General features: G+C 35.1%; 4 protein-coding genes across 12 annotated transcripts; 2 read left to right on the plus strand and 2 right to left on the minus strand.

Moving 5' to 3' along the window:
* The first annotated feature begins 301 nt into the window (after positions 1-301).
* Positions 302-11,070, plus strand: LOC109854437 (large neutral amino acids transporter small subunit 2). 4 transcript variants are annotated; one of them, XM_020427520.1, is made up of 9 exons: positions 302-499; positions 2,377-3,644; positions 5,840-6,058; positions 6,258-6,528; positions 6,629-6,752; positions 6,833-7,033; positions 8,956-9,105; positions 9,236-9,413; positions 9,514-11,070. In XM_020427520.1, the coding sequence occupies exons 2-9, from the start codon at positions 3,383-3,385 to the stop codon at positions 9,573-9,575; spliced, it is 1,467 nt and encodes a 488-aa protein (XP_020283109.1). In that variant the 5' UTR covers positions 302-499; positions 2,377-3,382; the 3' UTR covers positions 9,576-11,070. The 4 variants fall into 4 exon arrangements, with proteins under 4 accessions (XP_020283109.1, XP_020283106.1, XP_020283108.1 ...); XM_020427517.1 differs by lacking the exon at positions 302-499 and adding an exon at positions 1,513-1,796; XM_020427519.1 differs by lacking the exon at positions 302-499 and adding an exon at positions 1,513-1,701.
* A 1,391-nt stretch (positions 11,071-12,461) lies between these two features.
* On the minus strand, positions 12,462-14,135 carry LOC109854439 (ubiquitin-conjugating enzyme E2Q-like protein CG4502). 2 transcript variants are annotated; one of them, XM_020427526.1, is made up of 4 exons: positions 14,045-14,135; positions 13,629-13,894; positions 12,971-13,387; positions 12,462-12,878 (listed from the first exon to the last, which is right to left on the minus strand). In XM_020427526.1, exons 2-4 carry the CDS (start codon positions 13,857-13,859, stop codon positions 12,753-12,755), a joined length of 774 nt encoding a protein of 257 aa, XP_020283115.1. In that variant the 5' UTR covers positions 13,860-13,894; positions 14,045-14,135; the 3' UTR covers positions 12,462-12,752. The 2 variants fall into 2 exon arrangements, with proteins under 2 accessions (XP_020283115.1, XP_020283114.1); XM_020427525.1 differs by having other exon boundaries at positions 12,971-13,420.
* Positions 14,136-14,205: 70 nt separating this feature from the next.
* LOC109854438 (transmembrane protein 231-like) lies at positions 14,206-17,938 on the minus strand. 4 transcript variants are annotated; one of them, XM_020427524.1, is made up of 7 exons: positions 17,838-17,938; positions 16,178-17,722; positions 15,912-16,075; positions 15,633-15,755; positions 15,349-15,556; positions 14,611-14,876; positions 14,206-14,292 (listed from the first exon to the last, which is right to left on the minus strand). In XM_020427524.1, exons 2-6 carry the CDS (start codon positions 16,314-16,316, stop codon positions 14,614-14,616), a joined length of 897 nt encoding a protein of 298 aa, XP_020283113.1. In that variant the 5' UTR covers positions 16,317-17,722; positions 17,838-17,938; the 3' UTR covers positions 14,206-14,292; positions 14,611-14,613. The 4 variants fall into 4 exon arrangements, 3 of the variants coding, with proteins under 3 accessions (XP_020283113.1, XP_020283112.1, XP_020283111.1); XM_020427523.1 differs by lacking the exon at positions 14,206-14,292 and adding an exon at positions 14,294-14,382; XR_002250217.1 differs by lacking the exon at positions 14,206-14,292 and adding an exon at positions 14,307-14,382 and having other exon boundaries at positions 14,518-14,876.
* Positions 17,939-17,960: 22 nt separating this feature from the next.
* LOC109854435 (eIF-2-alpha kinase GCN2) lies at positions 17,961-25,021 on the plus strand. 2 transcript variants are annotated; one of them, XM_020427516.1, is made up of 14 exons: positions 17,961-18,034; positions 18,179-18,452; positions 18,588-18,757; positions 18,857-19,118; positions 19,228-19,788; positions 19,903-20,277; positions 20,353-20,892; positions 21,078-21,229; positions 21,329-21,771; positions 21,852-22,128; positions 22,219-22,738; positions 22,895-23,377; positions 23,466-24,376; positions 24,592-25,021. In XM_020427516.1, the coding sequence occupies exons 2-14, from the start codon at positions 18,399-18,401 to the stop codon at positions 24,716-24,718; spliced, it is 4,875 nt and encodes a 1,624-aa protein (XP_020283105.1). In that variant the 5' UTR covers positions 17,961-18,034; positions 18,179-18,398; the 3' UTR covers positions 24,719-25,021. The 2 variants fall into 2 exon arrangements, with proteins under 2 accessions (XP_020283105.1, XP_020283104.1); XM_020427515.1 differs by having other exon boundaries at positions 17,988-18,135; positions 18,346-18,452.
* Positions 25,022-25,050: the final 29 nt, after the last annotated feature.

Genomic DNA, 25,050 nt, shown 5'->3' on the forward strand with positions numbered 1-25,050 from the left:
GATAAAATAGACGCACTCCGATGTCGCTTATTCTTAATTTATATACTGTTTACCAACGATATATCATAGCGCTGTACTCGAAGATATCAATTGAGCACTATTTGTACGACCTCTCTTCCGTGTACAAATAATTACCACTATTAATTATGACGTCTTCTCTTTGTTAGAAATGATATGTTGTTGCCACGCGGTGGCAATTTATGATACTTGAAATTCAAATGCTTCGATGCGTTGATAAAGAAAATGAGTTGTGGAAATACACAGCACGCGCGTTCTGCTGATTACGACTAATTTTTGAAAAGAAATAAATGATTGTGATTTTTTTTTATCGAGATACTTTTTCGCTGATGATCAATGTGCATCTCGCGCGGGACGGCGTCAAAAATTTATTTTAATATGACCACGGTAATCTACAGCGAGGATTAGAAAGGGGAAAAACACGCGCGGCGGAAGCCTATCACACGCAGTGACGCTCAAACGACGAATTTCTTCGGGTATGGTAAGCAAATTAGCGAAATCTCAATCTCATATCATCGTATGGTCTTCTAAAAAAAAAAAGGCAAAACAAATCCCAGAAGTTCTCTGCACTCGCCAAATATTTCATTGATTTAAAAAAATAATCGATTTCTTCGAGGAAACTGAATAACACACGCAAAGTGAAAAGACTAATTGCTGCAGAAACTATGTGAATCAAATGAATGGGGGAGGAAATTTTATGCATCATCTTCGTGTAAATAGATATTAAAAAACTTTACGCACTAGCGTCGACAAAAGATACGACGAAACGTACCGTAATAACTGGTTCATTCGTTGCCACAATTTGTTCGTATTTCAGCAACACTTGCACGCTACTTCGCGTAATTCTAATGGGTCGACAAGATGATAATGTGATGATAATGACAAAGAAGGTTGTGCGACACTGACGAAACGGACGTGCGTCGTCATTGGCGTAGAACGTTACTCCAAGCTGGAGAATACATTAACATATGTTGAATACATATTGTATTATTATTGTCATCAAGTGCGGCAATTGCTCAACGACGCTCTGCGCAATTAAAAAAAAAAAAAAAAAGTAAGTATCTTTAATTGACTACATTTACAGTATGCGTGCGCACATGCAAATAGTTTCCACACGTCCACTTCTTATCTTCTAGCTTTATAGTTTTTGCGAACATTATTTTTTTACGCGATGCTTTGCGCAATGACTCCGAGCAGAGCAGATTTTTCTTTCTCGAGGATAAAACAAAAATTTTTCAAAAATACGCTACTACGATTTTTATGTCAAGAGTGTCTTCGACTCTTGAAGAGTAGTGTTCGGCGTGACCCTTCTTTTTGCAATCGCTATATGCGCCAATGCGGAGAGTGATGCGTGCTCCCCGAGAGAGCAAGGGCTCGCTCGGACGTGTGACGCGGTTTTAGTATCGCCAGCTCCGGTAACGCACACGCATCGCGCGAATCATGCTTTCCCACGAGAAGACATGATCATCCGTTCGCGCGGCGGCACGCGCCGCGCGACTCGTCACTGATATCGACGATCGTCGCGAGATGCTGCGCGCCGAGATTCGCCGGCTCTGTTTTTGCGCGCGAACCGAAATCAGCAGCGCGAATAATTCCGCGATCGCGAACGCTGATTAACAAATTTGTTGTGACAAAAAAAAAAACGCCAAAGAATCGTCGAAGTGACTCCGATGTAAAACACTTGTATGAAACATTATATGCAAATTGCTTTTTTTTTTTTTGTAAAAAAAGGAATGAGAGAAAACAAACAGAAATATGATGGAAATCATTTCACACAAGTACGTGTGTTTATGCCAGGTTTTAATCACGATTTTATGTTTCGCTAAAATTGTGTTTTTTATTAATGTGTGATTTTTGCAATCTGTTCAAAAGAAAAATATGCGATAAAATGTTACCCTTCTGAAATATCGATTATCGTTACTCCGTAATTGTTAATTTGCAATTGTTTTTTTTTTCTGACAGATTTTGTTACGGAGGAAAAAGTGTTTTAAATCGCAATAAAATTTTTATTACTTTTTTCTCTGTGTGCGTTTTGGCAGTAGGAAATTTTTTGTGCGGCGCTCGAGAACATATGTACATGTGTACATGCAATGCATCGCGTGATAACTCGACTACATTTCGAGCTTTGATAACGTGAGCGTGACGGTATTAAAATCGTCAAGTTCGCCGACAGAAAAATGAAGATATCGACGATAAATCAAAGCAAATTAAGTTGTTGATTGTGTACCTTAATAGGATATTTTAAGAAGTTTAATTAACTGCGAATTTTTTTTTCTTTTCTTAAAATTTCAGTCTGTGTTTGTTAAGAATATCACTTTTATTTACACGTTCCAAAAGAATACGTTATCTTCTTTGCAGGTGTACGTGTTTCTGCTTTTCGATATAGACACGAGGAGTTCATGATGCAACACGGGTTTGGAACCCGTAAGTCTTAGGTGAAAGCAGTGGCGTCGAAACGAAAAGTGCGTCGCGATAAAAACTGCAAAAAAGATGTTACAAATTGTTTGCGCAACATTTGTGCGTAAATGTACGTGGAGACACAACTGTTAATGTACATTGATCGAAGTAGCAGAGTGTAAAATCGTGTCAAATTATTGTTGATGCAATTTCTGCAAAAAGTCATCGAATCGTACCGCTTTAAAGCGATTGGACTTGATTTTATCGCGCACAAGTGCCGTTACAAAAAGATCGTACGGAAGAAATGAGATTGAGGCGGAGCAGAAATTCGCATTAGCGAGTTTTGCGATCGTTTGATCGCGGTTTTAAATATTTGTATCGGTAAACGTGCAACGAAGAAGACAGTGCTGCGAATCCATCGCTTTAACGCGGTCGGAATATTAGCGTTCGCGAGATTTTTCGAGTCGATGCCGGCAGAATCTTTTTTGGAACAAACGTGTCCACGCCATTGGACGCGCAAGTCGCCGGTGAACGAATCACATCGAAGTAAAGGGTAGAAGGTGGTGGTGACAGCGGCGTGTATACTGGCGCGAGCGCAAAGAGGAGAACAGCACAGTTAAAAGAGCGGACGACCGGCTGTTCGGTCTTCATCCATTTCCATCGTTACCACGGACGCCGCTGCAATTGCGCACGTGCACCCGTTGCAAAAATATTTCCGTTTACGATAGTGCGATATTTTTCGTTTTCTTTTTTCTTTCATTACTCATTCTTCTTTTTTATCGCGTATCGCCGCTTCTGTCTTATCCACCCACGTGGACGTAACATATATACATATACGTTTGTTATGTCAACACAATACGCCGGTCGATTACATCAGATGGTCGAGTGGAAATACGACTTGTGATAATAGAAACGCGTGTCACTATCGAATAATAATTAAATCTGCAACACGTACACGTGCAAAAGAATGCCGGACGTAGTCGCGCCGATGGAGAAGACGGTTCAGCAGCCGAGTGCCGCGGGATCCGGTAGTGAAGGTGTTAAATTGAAAAAGGAACTTGGCTTGTGGAACGGTGTGGCGATCATCGTCGGCATCATTGTCGGCGCTGGAATTTTTGTGTCGCCTAAAGGTGTGCTAGTGAACAGCGGCAGCGTTGGCCAGGCCCTCATTGTCTGGATCTTCTCCGGAATCCTGTCGCTTATCGGAGCACTATGTTATGCCGAGTTAGGTGAGTTGAGTGACAAAATTTCGTGTACGGTTACTCCTGCCGTGAACTCTCTGCTTTAAATTGGCGCGCTTGACATGTGGAGTCAGGGCTGATTCAATGCGTTCTGACGCCTAACGCAACATCTGCAATGTTTTAATACTATATATAAAATTATATATATAATATATATTTATTTTCTTAGAAAAATGCATAAAATATATTTCAAATTTGTACTTTCGTTTTTGCAATTACATGCCTTCACTTTTTTATTTTATGTATAAATTGAAATCTCAAATGTTTCCAGACTTTGTAAAATATTTATTGTTTATTTGACATATTTTTCACTATTTGACATATTTTCAAGTACTTTTATCTGAGTTTTTATATTCTTCTTTCTATCTAATCCTAGAATATTCCTTTTTTAGTCTCGAAATTACGCAGGTTTTTCTGACAGACCCTGCAATTTTATTTAGTCGCACACAATTCAATCTGTAATTAATCAATTTTCATATAAAATGTGTGACATCGAAACACCGAATTGTAAATAAACAATTATAATTTTATGCTTGTTTTATAATTTGTAATTTGACATAAAAAGATTTAAATATGAACGAAAATATATGCAAAGTTTTTCAGATTCTTGTAATTATACTCTAGAATCGCAAACTATTGGAAACAGAACAGTATTGTATTCAGCTCTTATCAATACAGCTATATGTTATTACGATCTTGTAGTTTCATGCGATATCTTGCTGCCTACGTGTTTATATTGGCATCAATGACCTCAGAAGCAAGTTTAGAAATCTAAACGAGAGTTTAAATTGAGTTAACAATATCGTTTAGAAATTTCAATTTTATAAAATGTTGATATATTTTTATAAATAATAAACATCGATATAAATAGAAATAATGAATAGAAGTAATGAATAATAAAACTACAGATGAATTAAGTACAGATCTATTTCTATTTCATTTGAAATTGTTTTGTTAAATTACTCCATCTGGAAACTTTATGAAATATAAAGAAAAAAGAGATGTGATTTCAATTATAAAATTACAAAGATTTTAAATTATTTAATTATTTAAATATAAAAAACTTGGCACATTTTGTGTAACACACAATATATTTTTATAATAATCATTTCCGTATTTTACATTAACAATATTACATAAAGTGGCTCAGATATCGAAATTCGGTTATGAAAAGTTTTTTGCATCAAGAAAGTATATCAAACAATGATATAATTATCAATAATGTCTGAAAAAAGTAAAATCAGTTTTTTTTAATCATTATCAAACTTCGCTTTTCGTCTCTGCAAATATTTTTTTAACATCGATATTTTATCTTTATTATTCTCACAGTTTATAATTATTTATATTATAAACTGTTATATTTATATTATAAACCTTTTTATTTCAAAACAACTCCGCGTGTGTCTTATTACACAATTGTTGTGCCTGTTATTTAATTAAAATTTATTTTTATTTTTAAATAATATGAATGCTATAGTAGATTTATCAATTCACGCGTAGAGAAAGCTATCGGATTTTGAACTTTCCACTTTTTTTCAAATCTATCTCGTTGATTATTGTTACACAATAAATTGATTCTGATCGATTAGATTGCAAAATTGTAATTGATACTTGTTTTTATTCCGCATTCCGTGAGTTAACAAGATAATTAGATAGCCGTTGATATAATTATGCAAAAACTTGGTCGAGCAAAAAAGCGCCAAGTACAAATTCAGAAATTACAAGGATATATGTACGTTCGACACAATTAGAAAGGAAGTGAAATCAATATATCGTAGCTGTTTTTATAACAAGAGAACAAGTAGAACACACAAACAGTTCATATAGAAACTGATTAAGTATACGAGATTATCTGATTGTAAAGACTTATCGATTTATATACTCGTTTTTATCAAATCAAGCATTTCTTTGCTTTCTGGTAAATGCGCTCAAAACGCTTCTAATATTTTTGTATTAACACAAGTAACATTAAATAGTTTCTCAAATAAAAACAATATAAATATATTGTATCAATATTAGTAATATATATAGTTCAATAATATCTGTTACTTATTTACTACACTATATTTTCTAATTTTGCACATTGAAAGTAAAATGCAGCAGCAGTTAATTGCTAATTAAATACGAAATGTGTTTCTGCGGAAAGAAAAAAATTTAAATGATACCTTCTTGCGTTTGTGCAGGTACGATGATTCCAAAATCTGGTGGCGACTACGCATATATCAGCGACGCCTTTGGACCATTACTAGCATTTCTCTATCTATGGGTGGCACTGTTTGTCCTGGTGCCAACAGGAAACGCAATTACGGCACTCACGTTTGCGCAGTATATTCTGCAACCCGCTTGGCCAGGATGCGAACCACCATACGAAGCGGTGCGACTTCTGGCCGCTGTAATCACATGTAAGATATAAATTTATTTCTTTTTTCCGTTGTAAAACCCCCGAGAAAACATTATTTCTTCTAACATTAGATAAACATTAGATAATCATCGGATACACAAGCAAATCGGAAAAGAAAAAATAATAAAAAAGTTAAATTATTATTTGCGTTTATTAAATTACAACGCGGCAATAATGTTTTTGTCCCGCTGCTCTCGTAGGTCTGTTGACCTACATCAACTGTTCCAACGTCAAATGGGCGACTAGGGTACAGGACATTTTCACCGGTACCAAGATCTTCGCTCTGGTGATCATCATGGTGGCCGGTTTAGTGTGGCTCTGCATGGGTCACACGGAGAACTTTCAACATCCGATGGCCGGCACCAACACCCAGCCCGGTTATATCGCCTTAGCAATTTATTCCGGACTGTTTAGTTATTCGGGCTGGAATTATCTCAACTTCGTGACGGAGGAACTCAAAGAGCCGTACAAGTAATTGCAAACTTTTCGCGAGCATTTAGATCTTAGTTGCAATTTTCTAATTGAAATATGAAATTTGATGAAAATGTGTTCTCAACTTTTTGTTTTACAGAAATCTTCCTAGAGCGATTTGCATATCGTTGCCACTGGTAACATTGATCTACGTTTTTGCGAACGTCGCTTATTTCGTCGTACTCAGACAGGATGAGATACTCGCATCGAATGCCGTTGCCGTTGTGAGTTTTTATACGTTAATAATAGTTGACACTCTCTATCTGCGCGATAGTCTGACATTAAAAAGGAATTTCCTTTCTAGACCTTCGGCGATAAGTTACTGGGCGTTATGTCGTGGATCATACCGTTCTTCGTGGCGTGTTCGACATTCGGAGCATTGAACGGCGCGATCTTCGCATCGTCTAGGCTATTCTTCGTCGGTGCCCGAAACGGACACCTTCCAACTGCCATTGCTCTAATTAACGTTCGCAACTTGACGCCTATGCCATCTCTCATCTTCCTCGTAAGTACATTTCGAAGCTAAAATTTTGCGCTCTACAATTCATGATCTTCTTTATAATTGCTTATAATTCAAACATTACTATTTTTTTTTTTTTTTATAGCGATATTCTATTTTTGTATTCGAAATTTTATTTCGAAATGTGTTCCAAAGAATCATTGAAATATTTTTCAATAATTTTGGAACGTTCCGTTCGTATAAAACTACCTCGTTTTAAAAAATTTAACTATCAATTTATCGATAAACTTCTTATCTCTCCTCTTTGTACCACTTCAATCACTTATTTAAACAACTAAAGGAAATAGATCGTGATATTGATTACTATAATATATATCTCAGAAAACACATTGTATAATGATATTTTACAAACTAGAATTGAGTCACATGATATAATGATAATATCGTAGAGTTCAACAAGTTCATTTCTTCTTAAACTTTTCGAATATTTGCGCGACTTTATATAGACAATAATATAAAATTTCATATGATTTTTTTTTACAAGAAACTACTGCAAGCAAAATAAAAGAAATGTGACCAATTTACTAACTCCGTTAAAACAATCTGTACGTTGCGCGCGATATTGTGATAATTTTGTCCAATTACTGGGAATCAAATTAATTAACGTACATAAATTAGATCGCGCAAAAATTACATTAAATCCGTCTTAATAAAATAAACGAAGCCAACTCCGAGTGGCACACTCGGACTTACATATAACGCTCGACATTTTGACTCTGTGATTCGTTAATTGAAAGCGATAAATTGATCCTTTCATGTCGTTTTGTGACTATGCCTCTTTAACAGTCGACAAACGGAAGTCTCATGCTTTCTATTCCTTTAAGAAGACGCTGACCGCGTCTCAAAGTCGTGTTTCGTCGTCACGCGTATGTAATTTCGTTGTTAACACTATCTCGTTTTTTAATAAAGATATATATAAGTAACTCACACAAAACCAAAACCTCATTAGATGTCTATATCTTCGTGCGATAAACGACTAATAAACTAATAAACGACTAATGAGGTTTCTGTCGATTTTTGTGTGGCTAATAATTGCATATCTAAGACATTGATCATCAGTCATTTACAACCCATCGATCATTTACAACTTTTTACACGAAGTTTTTAAGACAGCGAATTCGAAATGACCTTTGATAAGCAGACTTTTGATAACTAAACTCAAAAAGGCTCGATACAAAAACTTATCTAATACTTTTTTAAAACTTCAAACCTGTCTAATATTTTTATTTATCTAATCTGTTTTAAAACTTATCTCTAATATTTTTGTTTTATGCCGCGAACTATTAAGATTAAACTATTAAATTGTTTTATCTGTGGAAATTTTGTTTTCTATTTAAAATAGTATTTCATTTGAACTTTATGTGTGGCAGCCCACGCATTATTTAAAAATAGTATTAAAAAATAGTATTAAAAAAAAAAAAAAAAAAAAAAAACTGGCTTTTTCTCTCTAAACGTACTAATATGTTTACGTTAACACACTGACATTTTGAAAGTGGCAAAACTTACGTAACAATTTGAATTGTTACCGATCGATTTTAAAAGTAAGCGCGAGAAGCAATTTTTCTATTCTNTTAAGATTAAACTATTAAATTGTTTTATCTGTGGAAATTTTGTTTTCTATTTAAAATAGTATTTCATTTGAACTTTATGTGTGGCAGCCCACGCAAGAAATAAAAAAAGTATTAAAAAATAGTATAAAAAAAAAAAAAAAAAAAAAAAACATTCCTTCTTTAAATTTTGCTCAGTTCTCTGGTAATCTAAGGACACTGACATTTTGAAAGTGGCAAAACTTACGTAACAATTTGAATTGTTACCGATCGATTTTAAAAGTAAGCGCGAGAAGCAATTTTTCTATTCTTGTGGTCGGACTCCAATTCCGAGCGTTAAACTACAATTTCCGTTTCTAGTGCATTATCACCCTGGTGCTTCTCGTCATAAAGGATGTCTACGTGCTGATAAATTATGTCAGCTTCGTTGAGGCTGTATTTACCACACTCTCCGTGACCGGTCTTCTGTGGCTGCGTTACAAAAAGCCTCTTCTTCATCGTCCCATAAAAGTATGTACATGACATTCTGCTACAATTTTCGAAAAAACTTATTTGAAACAATCTCTGCACAATATCTTTCGTTTAATCTATCTAATGATTGAAGCTTCACCTTTTACGTAAATTTTTCGGGTTTTCTTAGGTTCCTATAATTCTACCAGTTATTTTCTTCGTGATCTGCGCGTTTCTTGTTACCTTCCCGTGTTACGTGTCACCGTGGGAAGTGGGCGTAGGAATAGGCATAATTTTGTCTGGCATTCCTGTGTACTTCATCTTCATCGATTGGCAAGGGAAGCCCTCGTGGCTCGTTAATGGATCCCGTAAGTATGCAAAGCTTAAAAAACTCGTCATATTCCGTATCTTAAGTCTGCGTTTATGTAATCAATATATCAATAACATAACAAACATGTCATTTTGCAGATAATTTTAACATGATGTGCGCTAAACTGTTTATGTGTGTGAAAGAAGATAAAACCGAATAGGGTGCGCGAACATCGATGTTGTTATAAAAAAAAAAGTATACATTATTACCGAACTGTGAAATACTTTCATTAGATAGTCAACTTTACATTTCACTTTCGTGATTATAAAGTGTCAATTACGTCGAACATTGTCGTCTATTAAATGATCGCTTGATTACGTAAATATTAAACGACAATACGTTCGCAAACGATACAACACTGTCGCCAACGACCATTTTTATAGAAATATATATATATTGTATATGACGAATGAATTTTTATACGTATACATATATACATATATAGAGAGAGATATTAACTATTTATTGTCTTATCGCTTTGTGCCTTTGTTTGGCGCTTTATTGCTGTAGTCTTAACAAATTTGTATTTGAGTGCCTCGAATGATATTCAAACGATGCGTTTCTCTCACATAGAATTTCAAAGAAACAATATCCTGTTAATCTGAACAGATATATTATCATCGGATTATAATAACTAAAAAGTATAAAAATGATAATTGAATTAACAAATTTTACTAACAAATCATATTTAAAAATGTCAATTATAACGTTTTGTTTTTTATTTATCTTCACATATAATTATTTTGATCGTGTATATCCACAATAACATCCAAATCGAAGTTATATTATACTTTCGATCGCGGTAAAGTTGTACATATATAGCGGAGTATAATTTAAATGTTATACATTAGACGCGTAAATATAATCCGTATTAATATGTATGTATATATAAAAAAGACATATACAAAATCTGTAATTATTTAACATATTGACTGCCATGAAAACTTGCTTCATTGTTAATTAACTGTTATTTTTTAATCGCTTTTATTGTTGAATCAAATGAATTCTATTCAATCTTGATTTATCGCTATTTTCTGATAAATTTATATGCATTTTGAACAAAAAGATCTTTTCTCTCACGCAAGCTATTGTGGCAATATTTATAAAAAAACAGATTTATAAAAACAGACATTTTTTGTTACATAAAAATTATGCACAACAACTCCCGATTCTTAGCATCAGAAAATGTATCTGCGAGTAAGTCAGTAATCTACGAAATATTGACTTTATGTTAGTTGCAGCTTGCGTGGCAGTCAATTTGTTATATGAGGAAATCTTCTAAGTGTCTTAATTAAATATATAATTAGATATTTTTTTATTTTACACAAAATTTCTAGATATATATCTTCTTCGTATCACATTGCTCCTTAAAACTATTTAAATATTTTTCTTCTCGTTCTTTTAATTATTAATTTAAATATTTTTCTTTTTGGTGACAAAATTTCAATTTTTTAATTTAAATTAGATATATCGTTTTTGATACAGACTATATTGCACGTATAATATCTGATTGGCTGTGCGTCATAATGCTCAAGCACCGATGTAGAAAATTATTAGATTTGAATGAGAACTAATAAATATAATGTGCCTTGTATGCAAATACTTTCTGAAAACAGGTCAAACTATTGTAAAAAAAAAAAAAAAAAAAAAAAAAACAAAATACATAATTATCTCAAGCATTATTATAACAGAATGATCAATCGATTATATTAATCGGAGATTGTAAAAATTGGCCATTTTTCAGAAGAATTTTATACAGACATAATACGAAATTTGTAAATAGCAACTTTATTCACAATTCAAGTCAACAGATTTGACAAAATGGCGCTAAGAGTCATTTTTAATCATATAATGTAACGTGTAATTAATTGTACAAGCGGAAATAAGAAAGATAAAGCGCCTTTTCGTTATTCTGCATTCCTAAATGTAGCATGTGATTGTATTTGTAAAACAAAAAAAAACAAAAAAAAAAGAAAACATTCGTGTGTGTGAACTTTTGTAACTGTACAATAAATAGGCCAGAAGTACTATTAATATGCGTAAAAAAAAAACCAAGACTAAATCACAATTATTCACATGAATATGTACATATTTTATTTGTAATTGTCATTTCTCTCACCTGTACTTTGGGAAATCTTGTACTCGAATATTTGTAGACGACTTCTCGGTTACAATCAGCAATACCAATTATAAATTACGAGGCTTTTTTTCGGCTCAATCTCATAAAACCGAACGTTATTTCGATATTCTTCAACCATTTAATTGAAAAACTCTCGGTAATGTAAAACCTTCGTAACATTCGAATGATGATGAAGTGTTTAAACATCAATTTGTAATCTTTTGTGAACAGACATCAGAGATACCGATTGTATTTATTTGGCACGTACAAGTATAGACGTCCAATACGACTATATAAAACACGTTTGCGATTAATCAGTTAAAAAACATCGGAAAGTATATATATAATACGTTCAACAGTCAGGTCTAAAAAAAAATAGTCAATTATCATAAAAGCTTATAATGGAGACTTTCATTTCCGCTGAAAAAAATTCTTAATTTAGATATTTCTTTAAACTGTCAATGTAACTGACATTAAAGTTTGAGATGCAATAAAACAAAAAAAAAACAAAAAAATTCTTGCTTTTATTTTCGTTATTTATGTTTACATATTTCACCAGGTCTTTTGTTATGTATATAATACAATTTGATATATATTTGAGCAATCTCTTTTTTTGTCTCTTTAAATTTCTTTTTCATTTAATCTTCCAGGCCAATAAATTAAGATACTCTGTTATGAGCTTTCGATATCTAAAAAGTAAATCTTAAAAACTTTTATTGATTAATAATAGCCCGGAGATATGAATATATATTGAAAGAAAAATGTAACAGTTTATATACTTTTTTTTGTTCTTACTAACTAATTTAACATAGCAGAGACTTAAGAAAGTTTCGAGATTATATCTCTTTGGCATGATAGTATTTTTATACTTCAGTTTCTCACGGTAAAATGATAAATATTGCATCAAAATGTTTAAAATTCTCGAAAGTTTCTTTTTTTCCCTCCATACATATATTTATTACAAAAGATATTAAAACTATGTGAAAATAAAAAAAACCTTCACGACAGATTTGTTCACTCGACGAGTCCGATATCCTTTCTTTCTGGCTCCGTCATACTCGCGCATTCTTATTGCTTATATGCGACAACAAAATCACACTTCAGTTTCCTTGGTGAAATAAGGAAATTTTTGTCCGGAAAAGTAGAATTATAGTTTGTGCGCCTTTCATACAAAAAATATAGACTTTTTCCAACTCTGGATGATAAAATATTCTGTAATCAGCCTTTTTTGGGATACGGTCCCCAGCCAACTCTTTCATGTGTTTTCACCAGTTTCTTGAACGTTTCTTCGGCCACTTGCCGATTGTACTCCTTAGCCGGATCCGATTTTCTCGCTACTCGTGCCTGTTATTAAGATAAAAGTTTTTGTGTAAGCAAAATCGAAACTAGAGAAGTTCACAAGCAAAAGATAATAATAATAGCTAAACAATACTTACTAGTCCCTGTACAACGGTAGCCGCAAACTGCATAATTACTGACTCGACGCTGTACGCACAGCACCATCCTTTCGGCGTGAGAAGTTCCATACAGATAGCGCCGCCGCTCATTATGAAACCTAGCTCAATCCTCGGTGAGATTACTCTCATAAAGGGCGGTGCAAACGGAAACTCCTTCGGGAAGGTCATGTGTAGCAATATGTGAGGTATTTTTAATGCGCGCATGTCGGCTGCGAGTATACTGTCCGGATCAATCTTGTGCAGTCGGATCATCCACTCGAAAACGTTATCGTTGACAAGTTCCGCTGTGAAGGCTAACTCGCCTTTTTGTTGTGCCTTTTGTATCCTATTGAACTCTTTCATCAATCGACGCAATCCAACATCTTTGTCAAAAGTGGGCTTGCACTCCTTTTTGTCCTGCGTATGTAAGTCTGGCTTGAGATTTTCAGGCTATCCCAAAAATCCAAAGCCCGAGAATAATTAGAGAAGATTATGCCAGAATATGGAAGCTCTATTTTATTCGTACAAAGCGTGTCCGTGTGAAGAAATTATCGGAACACCGAAGAAGCATACGTCGCGATAGCATTTGCTCCTCTTCCAAGTTTATTCTTTGACAACCTTCTTTTTTCTCATCGAACCAAACGAAAATTCTACGTACCTTCATGGACTTCTTCTTGAAGAAACAAGTACGATCGACATGAAGAGAATCCGGATTCTCTAATATCGGAGCGTCCGCCGGGGAGACGGTATCCGAGTGGTGACAATTCAGGAATTTCCTTGACGGCGAGCTTGTCGAAGTGCTAGCTCCCTCCTGATCCGCGATCTTATCGGAAGATCGGAAAACCTTCCTGATAGCCGTCAGGACTTTTTCCTTCGACTTCGTAGACATAATAAAATCGGTCTGAGACGTTGAGTTTCACTATTCTGTGTTAAAAACATTTTACTACTTATGAGAGAGAAAACAACAAACACTCACTGAAAGAATGTTGATTTTTCTCAGAAGTTTTAGAACGAGCATTGAATTATCATAGTAAGATCTATCTATTCGCGATCTTACGTAGTTAATATACTCACTCATTTCAACGTGAGTCAGTTTTGTATCCTTCCTACTTCTTATAAACTGGTAAGAGTAGCGCACAGCTACGCACGCACTCCATAGATGCGTGGTGTCTACACGTAACAACTACGAAGAAATGTCCATCGGACATAGCGCAGTCTCCACCCTTGATAAACCACCAATCGCAAGCCGCAAAAAAGCGAAAGGGTTGTTGTTGTCGACGTCAGTGGCGATACTAGCGCTACTTGTCGGAAGTGGTCGATTCCTTTTTATCGATCCAATTTACATACGCCGATATCGCGACCGATAGCGTAAACACGTGTTAAGAACATAGAGATGTTGTTTTTTAAAACTGCTGTTGAAAATTTTAACAAAGATATTTGATATCACGACACTTCAAGATATTTTAGCAAATGATAACTTATCAAGAGCTTCTTTATAAAAAAAAAAGAGAATCGATTTTAATTTACCAAATAAAAAAAGAGAATACCTTTTATATATATAAGAGATATAAAAATATTTTTTAAAAGTTGCTTCGCGCAAAAAAGATGTGGACTTATGTGGGTGATGTTTGTTTATTTACCACCTATTTATTCATCCATGGCTTTACAATATACGTGCTGAGATATCTGTTGGTGAACAGAAACACCAGGACATGCTTGGCCACGTATGCGAACACCAGTAAACATGATAGATATTGAATCCACGCCCACTTCAATTCTTCCCATACACTCGGCTGATAGAAAATAAAGTTCTCTGCGTAAAACAATTCGCCAATAACGGCTACCGTTTCATCACTAGAAAAACCAGCACGCCACGTTACCCGCTCGTTTGTAATTCTAGCTGAAACTGTCGAGAAGAAATATATATTATCTTGTTTGAAACTATTCAACGAACTGTTCATATGAAATTGCATAGAAGTTCGAAAAAATCCGGGTTCTTTATTAAAACCGGTTCTAGACGTACGATGCTGGAAATAGGCCGGTAAAGATAATTGACCAATTACACCGAAAGGGAAAGAAAACGATGAGCAAAAACCAAATTGTTCAATTTTCTTTTTATTCGAAATATCGAACTGATTTCTGCATTGCGAACGTAAGATTTACACAAAACAAAAATTTACAGAAATTTTATCAAAAATCTCCGTTAGATATCGCGGACGGAAATGCGGACGTCTAATGGACATCAGAGTTTTTGTGCGGAAACTTTACAAACGACGCAATTCTAAGCGATGCAATTCTAAGAAACGGGTTTTCTCCTGAGTTTTTCCGAGCTCTATTTGTAAAAAAAAAAAAAAAATACAGATACTATATATACTCACATTTTCTGTTGAAAGTATACAGTAGCAAATCGGGTAGAGAATAATCGGCCAATTCTATGCTGTGGTTGTAGTTTTCGTAAAGACCTTCGCTACGCAAAAGTCCTTTTTGCCGCAGCTCCAAATCGCCGAAGAATCGTATCTCTTGAGCTTCTTGATTTAACACTTGATCAAACACACCGACAGACTCTATCGTTGCTTGTATGAGATGCTGTAAAACATACACAAATTCATTAGTCAAAAATTCACACATCTTACCAGAATAATAATTTACTATTAACGTTTACCTTTAACTGAAAATTGAAGAACAACAAGAGTCTGAGAGATTTCACCGGTTTATTCGTGTAAAAGTACGCTTCAAATTTCAACGAATCTTTTTGACCGTCGCGATTCAGATCGTTCTCCAGTACCTGAATTAAAACATTTGAAATATATATTTACGTACATTATTACGATCTTACTACACTCTCAAATAATTGCACTATCTCTCACAAAGATCGCGTTAAATAAATAGCGTCATTTACAATGCCATTGTTTTCATTTGTTAAATAGTAAGAGACAAAGACCTTGACTAGTGTGCAGTGATCTTCGATCGCATTTTCCTTGTACGTTTTAAAAGTAGAACACACGATTGGCTTCTCGTAGGGATCTACTTCGGCGAGCAACAAATATTTGTATTCAAAGTGCACGTCCGGCGTTTCAGCGTGCATTCGATTTTTCATCAAGAAACCTAAAAAAAAATTGTCAAACACATCTTAAATATTATCGCAAAGCACACACACACACACGGCTTTAGATAGATGTTTACGCAGAAGTCAAAATAAAGTATTACCTCCGGTATGGTAGATTATAAGGAGCGGCGTGAGCAGAGATAACACGATCAGTAAGAAAACAACAGTCGAGGCACATGAATATATTTTACTTTTATACTTATAAGTCACGGAGCTCGAAAATATCTCGATCGCTGCCATTACGACACATCACTGTCGTCGCCACGGCAACGTCCACAGGTGCGGAAAAACCTACAGACCACAGTACGGACGCGGGTGGACAGCTGGCTGGCGCAAAAAAAACATGAGGCTGCCGTTCTCATCGATATAAAGTTTCGCTCTTTTGTAATTACGCAGCTCGGAAAAAATTATTCTCCATAAAAATATATTTTACAATTGAATCTCTTTGCGATTCTATTATTATCGAGTTTTGTTTTTTTTTTTTAAATATCTCCATTGTATTACATAGCGCGAATCGTTGAAGTTATAAAAATTCTCTTCTTTCGTGCTTGTTTGAACAAATTTACAAGTCGGAATCCGCGTTCTTGCGCCGGTGTTTGACGGTGATTCGCCATCTCATTGCTGCATTCGATCTGGGATCGTCTTCTTTTGAATTCTCTATCGGTTCCGAGAGTTCGTTCTCGACTGATTTTTCGACATACGTCAACGATTTGTCGTTCGAGTCTCCGACGACGCTCATCGGTTTCGCGAGATCGAAGGAACCTCTTTGCACTCGGAAGGGCGACACTATGTACCTTCTGTTTCGCGCGGGAATCAAATTATCCCGAACCTTTCCGATGGATGCGCCTTGCAAATGGCTCGAGTTCTCTTCCGCTTGAGAAGAGAACTCGAGCCTCTTACCAGGTTTTTTACTCTCGAAATTGGAATTCGATACACGAGGAACGAATTTGTCCAAAGTACCATCTTGGGTGATCACAGATGATGCCGTCTTGGAAGAGACCGCGCTGAACGGTCTTACTCCAGAAATATTCGGTGCGAAACACAATCGCTTGCTTTCTGGAATATTCGTTGAATATTTCGGCGACATCTTGAATTCTTTTAAATTCACACGAACCTGCCGCTTTTTTCCAATCGAGACTCGGTCCTCGTCGGAAGGTTTATCCGCGAGATACGTCTCGCGTGCGACAACAATACTACTTCCACCGAACGTGGATGTGGACGCTGATGCGGAAGTGACGCTTGACGTCAGCGATGCCGCCGATGCGTCCGGTCCGCGCCGATTTCGTAAATCGTTCGGGATCGCGAACAGCGCGATCGGCACGCGCCTCACGACGAGCTTTTCGACGATGTAATCGTATTCGTCGGGATTGTACTCGGGAATCTCCTCGCGCGATTGTTCGCGCCCGAAGCAACAAATTAGAGCCTTCAAGCGCCTCGCTATCCTACCCGATTTGACATTACGATCTCTTTGTTCTTCTTCTTCTTCTTCTTCTTCTTCTTCTTCGTTTACGGTAGAATCCGTGGAATTTTCAGACATTTTTGTATCTATGCGTCGCGATAATAAACTAACTTCATTCGATATGTGATCGGAGGCAAACTTCACGATGGTTACGTTAGGTTATACATAAATTTTTGTAGCGCATTTGCTGTAATAAAAATGTTTCAATTAACATCCATATATTTAATTGTCTCTTTAAAACAGCAATTTGCGCGCAATTGATTCAGATGATTTTGAGATTGATTATTTATTATTATACTTACCGTAACTCTTGTCCAACACATTTCCTTCAGCTTCTTCTTTTCCCTCTTTCGCGCGCACATCGTGGTCACGTGACGACAACCGCGCGGAGGAGATTTGCGCGTAGCTTGCACTTGCGCGGTATACGCTAACCTTATTTTTGAATTTGTATACCCTGTATCAGCGTGTGCGGAAAGCCGAGAGTACTTAGTATCACTTAGTATGTTTAAACCAAGTTGAAACTTGATGCATATTAATTTTTTTTTTTAAGTAACAATATCTCTCAAAATATCTCACGATGTAGCCGTACAGCGAATGAAGGTAAAGAAAATGTAAAATGATCTTAACCTTTTGTGTTTTTTAGACGATCATTCATCGGTAGCATTTTGTATACAGGCATAGGGTTATATGCCGCAAACAGCATTCTTTTAAGCCTTGTGTCCGAGAAACGCAACATTTCAGTCATATTACGTACATGTCGCTTGTAAGCATCAAAATTGTTTTACATTAGATTTTCCTTATTGAATGTAGAATTTTGCCGAGATCCGAATAAGATGAGCGAATAAGAGAGCAATTTTGCAAAGATGTCTCAGGAATCGTGTAAAGATCGTCAGCAAAATGAATTGGAAGTTCTAAAGGTATAGCGGTTTACGCAAAATATTGCTCTGACATAAACATGTATCAAAAAATTTACCAAAATTTATATCCGCATGCACGTCTTTGTATTATATATTTTTTTCTGATGTAATATCTCATCTTTGTGATACACGTAGTCCATTTTTGTCGATGAATTATGTGACTTGAGAAAGAATAAGAACAAAAGAAAATGGCAACCTTTGGATATTGTTGTCACCTTAACACCTCAGAAAGGTATGTCTGGACCGGCGGAAGTTTACGCACAAGTAGATTTGCACATTATATGCGGCGACAAATATCCTGATGAGTAAGTTCTGCGTATATACTTTTTTTTATGTATATTTGTTTTCTCTATTAAATTTATGTTGTGGATATTATTAGTTTTGATTTAATTTATGTATTTTAGAGTACCAACAATTCAGTTGCAACATAGTAGAGGTTTATCTCACGAACAAGTTGCAGTTTTATCTTCACAACTTGAAGAATTGGCAGGACAATTGAAAGGTGAAGTTATGATCTTTGAACTAACCCAGCACGTTCAGAAATATCTTCATGAGCATAATAAACCGGGTTATAGTAGTTTTTATGAAGAAATGGTATCGAGACATCAGGAAAGGATACAATCTGAGATGCAAGAAAAGCAAATAAAAGAGGATAAAGAGAGACAGGTTTAAATTAATATTTCTGCGCAGTTTATTCATACGTATTGTTAAAAAAAACTTAACATTAATGGTGTTCGTGCGAATTAAAAAGCTTTATTATCAATATTTTATAAAGGTGTTGCAAGATGCCATACAGAAACGTCAGGAAGCTTTGAAGGCTGAGAAGCGAAATCGAAAAGAAACAATTCGATTGGCCACGGACTCAGAGAGCGTTTTCAGATCGATACCATCGTCTCCGCATGAGAGAGGAATAAATCGTTTTAGACGTCGATGTGTCAGCACGTCGGAAAGTTCTGAAGGCCCGTTATGTGAGCACAGAGGTACCAAGCTCATTCATTTCGACAGTAATAAAGGTGAACGACAAGTTCACCGAGGAAAATGTTTGGGTCACAGTGCAAAGGGTTCCGTGGTTTACGCCGGCGTAGATATGACCACGGGAGAGTTGCTAGCTGTTACAGAATGGACACTAAAATGCACAATAGCAAACGAATGCTACTCTACTCAAGAAGCCATCGATGTACAACATGCATTGAAACAAATTGCCAGCTTGGAACAAGAACTCAATCATTTATATAAATTGCATCATCCGAATCTTGTACATTATTTAAACATGAAATATATAAATAATGTACAAAATAACAACAATGTAGTAATTTATATACTTCAAGAATTTGTGGTATGATATAATCATTCTTTTTTTCTGTATAACATAGTTGCCTTTTTCGCAGAGTCTTAGGAATGGTGTTACATTCATAATTTTTTTTTGTTTTTGTTTTAATTGTAAAAGTAGGTTGGAACTACGTGCTCATTCTTTCTGATGGAAAACATTCCGGTCGATATCGATATGTTGAGACATTTGGCGACTGGTGTTCTCGAAGCGTTGCGATACCTCCACGAGAACAATGTAGTACACAAAGACTTACGTGATACCAGCGTTTATATAGACCGGACGGGTGTTGTAAGATTGTCTGATTACTCTTTAGATAAGAGATTATCGGATATGTATTATTCGAATTCATTGGCAAAGGCTGAACATGATTTTCCGACTATTCAAGGTAGAGGAGGTAAAAAAGCAGATATATACAGATATGGAATATTGCTGCTTTCATTGTTGAAAGGAACCATTATATCCGGAGATGAAATCGATTTGATGGCAATCTCGCAGGTGGAGTTTCTTACAACATAATAGTCTGATGAAAACTATAGTTTAGATGAACGCAACTTATGTTTATTTTTTCAGCTTCACTTAAGAGATTTTATATCAAAATGTCTCATTGATGATGAAAGAATGCGTTGGTCAGCGGATCAATTGCAACAACATTGTTTTATTAAAATACCATTAGAACGAGGTTTATCACCTTCCACGCCAGACTATGACGATAACGAAAAGAATTTAGAGCCGGAAGAATCAGACAGCGATGTCCAACTGCATTTGCCATATCTGGGCGGACAGTCGCGAATACAAAATGAATTTGAGATTTTGAAATTTTTAGGAAAGGGCGCTTTTGGAGACGTTCTAAAAGTGAAGAATAAATTGGACGGCGGTATTTATGCTATCAAGCGAATAAAATTAAATCCAAAAAATAAACAATTGAATAAGAAAATCACACGTGAGGTGAAATTGCTCTCTAGAATGAATCACGAGAATGTGGTGCGTTATTACAACTCGTGGATCGAAAGCGCCACTTTAGACGATTCGGACAGGAATAGTCAATTTACACCAATTACCACATCGTCCGAGCGAACAGCCACTACACAGGATAAAGCAGATTTAGTTAATGTAAATACAATATTTAATATAGGACGATATTGTCGCATACAAAAAGAAAATCTGTAAAGATATAACTTTTATAATTGAACTCTATGAGTTCACAGATATATAAAAAATTTTTCAAGTTTTATGATCACAAGATTTGTATGTGTGTATATTTTGTATATATATTTAAACTTTCTAAACATTTTTAGCAAATTGATGAAAGTGATGAAATAGAAAAGTTTGCACCATCTTTACGTGAAGTTGAATGGAATATATCGTATGAAGCAAATGTGACTGATAGTGATGATGATAACAGCGATGCATCGACTGATTCCGATAGCGAGGAACATTGCACATTTTTGTAGGCTACAGATTGTTTTTTTTTTTTCTTAATATCAAACGCTTTCGTACGTCGAAGATTTTATTTGAAGCTATTACCAATTATATTTTGTTTTTACAGAAATTTGTTACGAATTGAATCTTCCGATAATATTGAATTCATAAGAGACAGTATATCAAAACAAGGTTCTGAAAAAACACCAGATGACACTTCAAATAACAACATTGATAAAGACAAAAATGTTAACGAAAATGTAACGGTGAAAGAAATACAATTTATGTATATACAAATGGAATTCTGTGAGAAAAGCACATTAAGAACCGCCATCGATAACGGTTTATATGAAGATGAGGAACGTGTCTGGAGATTATTTCGAGAAATTGTAGAAGGTTTAGCGCATATCCATCAGCAAGGTATGATACATAGAGACTTAAAACCTGTGAACATTTTCTTGGACAGTAACGATCACGTGAAGATAGGAGATTTTGGTTTGGCCACAACCAATATATTGTCAACGTTGGTTCAAACGATTGATACTGATAAGGAGTCACAGTTTGAGAAAGGTGAGGAAAAACACAATAAGTGGATATTTTTCTTATTATATAACAAGAGTTAATTTGATACATATTTCGTGATTTATTAGGATGTAGTTTTGATGTGGAAGAATTAGGATCTCTTACCGGTCAAGTCGGTACCGCCTTGTACGTAGCTCCTGAACTTTCTGCAAAAACTGCCAAAGCGATTTATAATCAGAAAGTAGACATCTATAGCTTGGGAATCATCTTTTTCGAAATGACATACAAACCGTTAACCACAGGAATGGAGCGTGTAAAGATTTTATTGAATTTGCGCTCCAAAGAAATCGTCTTTCCTTCTGATATAGTAGAAACAGATATGCCACATCAAGTTCATATTTTACGGTAAAAACAATTAAATCTAATTGATATTGTACCACATTTATATAAATTACACAAAATAACGAAATTGAACACATCCGCACTTTTTTTTAGTTGGCTGCTGAACCACGATCCTAGTCAACGTCCTACTGCTCAAGAGTTACTTTCTTCCGCGTACTTGCCACCACCTCAATTGGAAGAAACAGAATTGCAAGAAATGGTACGCCACACATTATCCAACACTCAAAGCAAAGCATACAAATATTTAGTGGCATCGTGTTTCGCGCAAGATGTTACGCCCGCCGAGGATATTACTTATGACATGAATTTGCCCGCTAGAGGAATTCCAAATGTCCTTTCATTAAAAAAACAATTTTTACAAGAAAATGTAAAGCAAAAAATTGTTGAGATATTTCAAAAACACGGTGGGATATATCTTGCGACTCCGTTGTTAATGCCGAAATCCGTTCAGCATTCGAATTTCACGGAATCTAGCGTGAAATTAATGACACGCGCTGGTAGTGTTGTTTCTATACCTCACGATCTCCGCACTCCTTTTGCTCGATATATTATATGGAACAATATTTCACACATTCGAAGATACGCGATCGAACGTGTCTTCAGAGACAAAAAGGTATGTGTGTGTGTGTGTGAAGTCAAAATGATAAAATGTTATTTACAAAATATTTCAGACAGATGCATTTTTTTTTAAACACAAATCTAACTTTATATGATATCTCATATGTAATATAATCGCGCAAATGAATAAGTTTCTTTTTTATCGAATCAGGCTCGTGGATTTCATCCAAGGGAATTGTACGAATGCGCTTTTGACATCATTAATCCTATTGATAACAACCTAATGACAGAAGCTGAATTAATCTTCATTGTGTGGGAGATATTTAACGAATTACCACAAATTCGGGAATATAATTTCATAGTGCACGTGAATCACACATCGTTGTTGCAAGCTGTGCTGATGTATTGTGGTGTGGAGAAGGACAAATATCAGGACATATATTCGATACTGCAAGATGCACGTGACGGGAAGCTAACTAAATTTCAAGTTCAAACACACTTGATAAGTTTATGCCTTACGGATCAAGCTATGGAAACGCTTTTCAATTTACTAGAGACTGAAAGCACAGTTACGAAGATCACTAGTGTTTTGAGGACAATAACAAAAAGAAAGGGAGATGCTGCTGGTTTGGCCAAAGACGGTCTCAGAGATATAGAAACTGTAATATCTTATGTAGAAAGTTTGGGGGTTAAGGTAATATATTTGATATATTTACACATGTATATATATGTATTAATATTTCTGTATATAACTTATACAAAAATTTACATTTTCGTTACAGTGGCCTATTATTGTTGTACCTTTATTAACATATAATATACAACAATATAGCGGTGTGATATATCAAATAACTTGTGAATTAAAACACAGACGACGACGAGCAGGTCAAGATGTCATAGCCGCAGGTGGTCGATACGACAATATGCTGATGTCATTTAGAAAAGTTTTAGAACGCACCGGAATGGCGAGTAAGGAAACGAAGCAACACGGTGCTGGCATTAGCATATCGTTAGATAAATTGGTATCTGTCGTCTCCGAAGCGTGTGAAAATTCGTGGGGTGATAATAAATGCGGCATTGATGTTGCTGTATGTTACGAAGAAAATCCAGAAAGCGAAGAGAGAAAAGAAAAAGAAATGAAAAATAAAATAAATTTGTTGCGAGAAATATGGTCGTTGGGATTGAAAGTCATAACATTAGATCTGTATATAATGGAAGAGATACTAGAATATTGCAAAGAAAATTCTATAAGTCACATAATATTCTTAAGAAACGGCACTTCAAGAGTGTTAACATGGGAAAGAGACAGATATCAAGAAAAGAAATGGAACACTATACCGGATATTGTTGAATATTTACAACGACAGTCGGAAATCTCGTTGCCAATATTAAATAGATCTGAGAGCAAAGTGAGCACGAACGATATACCGATAGCGCCAAGTAATCCAGTTAGCGTTAATATTAATTTTATTCTATCCGAACGGGATAAACTGAATGGAAGTAATAGGAAAAGTTACAAAAATGCCATATTAGCGCAAATATCGTCTCACTTGCAAAGAATATCGCATAAAACACCTGTCGAGATATTTGCGGTATTTTTAGAAATGTCTGTTGTAAGAACAATAACCAGTTTTTTAGCAATCGACGAGGATGAACAAACATTTCAAGAAAGTATTCAAATCGTAATAGACAAGTAAGTAATCGAACTTGTACATATTCAATCAACATTGTGTAGGAATCTTTTATATACTTAATTATCATTCGAGACGTCATCGGATTTCTTGAATTATGGAATGATAATTTATGAAACTAAAGTTTGTGCATAGAAAATCTATTATATATGTGCTGATAATGATAAATTTTAACTGTCTATAAAGTTTTGAATTTTAAGTGTGTTTTTATGTGCAGGCATCCACGACATAAAAAGTATATCAAACAGATCTGCGAGGAAATGAAAGAATTGAGGAACGAAAAATCGAAACCCGTAGAGATACTTTATAGTCTGTTGGACGGCAAGTACAAGACTCTAATTTAAGGAACCACTGAGAAAACGCCGAAAAAATTTATATATTTTCATAATAAACATATGAAGTCAAATAGGTTGAATGATGTGAAGAATGTATGTTAATGGGAACTTGATATAAAATTAGATATTAAGCATTTTTTGTACCTACTGCATTTTGAAGTATTATATGTTTAATAAAAAAAAGAGATTTAAAACAAAAATAATTTTACATTTTCATTTACTTTGTATCAATATGCGTATCATAATTTAGGTACATTGGTAGATTATTTTACTTCAGACAGATATGTTTACATATATACACATATGTATGTTTATATTCAGGATCTCCCTTTTTATACGTT

Source organism: Pseudomyrmex gracilis, unplaced genomic scaffold, assembly GCF_002006095.1.
Source record: "Pseudomyrmex gracilis isolate BER0280 unplaced genomic scaffold, ASM200609v1 scaffold_65, whole genome shotgun sequence".
NCBI classification, from domain to species: domain Eukaryota; kingdom Metazoa; phylum Arthropoda; class Insecta; order Hymenoptera; family Formicidae; genus Pseudomyrmex; species Pseudomyrmex gracilis.

Coding starts and splice junctions, on each gene's coding strand:
- LOC109854437 (XM_020427520.1), top strand. CDS start 3,383: ATGCCGGACGTAGTCGCGCCGATGGAGAAGACGGTTCAGCAGCCGAGT. Junction 6,059..6,257: donor TCTGGCCGCTGTAATCACAT/GTAAGATATAAA, acceptor CTGCTCTCGTAG/GTCTGTTGACCTACATCAAC. Junction 6,753..6,832: donor CATCGAATGCCGTTGCCGTT/GTGAGTTTTTAT, acceptor TTTCCTTTCTAG/ACCTTCGGCGATAAGTTACT.
- LOC109854439 (XM_020427525.1), bottom strand. CDS start 13,859: ATGTCTACGAAGTCGAAGGAAAAAGTCCTGACGGCTATCAGGAAGGTT. Junction 13,421..13,628: donor TCAAGAAGAAGTCCATGAAG/GTACGTAGAATT, acceptor TTTTTGGGATAG/CCTGAAAATCTCAAGCCAGA. Junction 12,879..12,970: donor CTACCGTTGTACAGGGACTA/GTAAGTATTGTT, acceptor TCTTAATAACAG/GCACGAGTAGCGAGAAAATC.
- LOC109854438 (XM_020427522.1), bottom strand. CDS start 17,613: ATGTCTGAAAATTCCACGGATTCTACCGTAAACGAAGAAGAAGAAGAA.
- LOC109854435 (XM_020427516.1), top strand. CDS start 18,399: ATGTCTCAGGAATCGTGTAAAGATCGTCAGCAAAATGAATTGGAAGTT. Junction 20,893..21,077: donor ATAAAGCAGATTTAGTTAAT/GTAAATACAATA, acceptor AAACATTTTTAG/CAAATTGATGAAAGTGATGA. Junction 24,377..24,591: donor ATTCAAATCGTAATAGACAA/GTAAGTAATCGA, acceptor TTTTATGTGCAG/GCATCCACGACATAAAAAGT.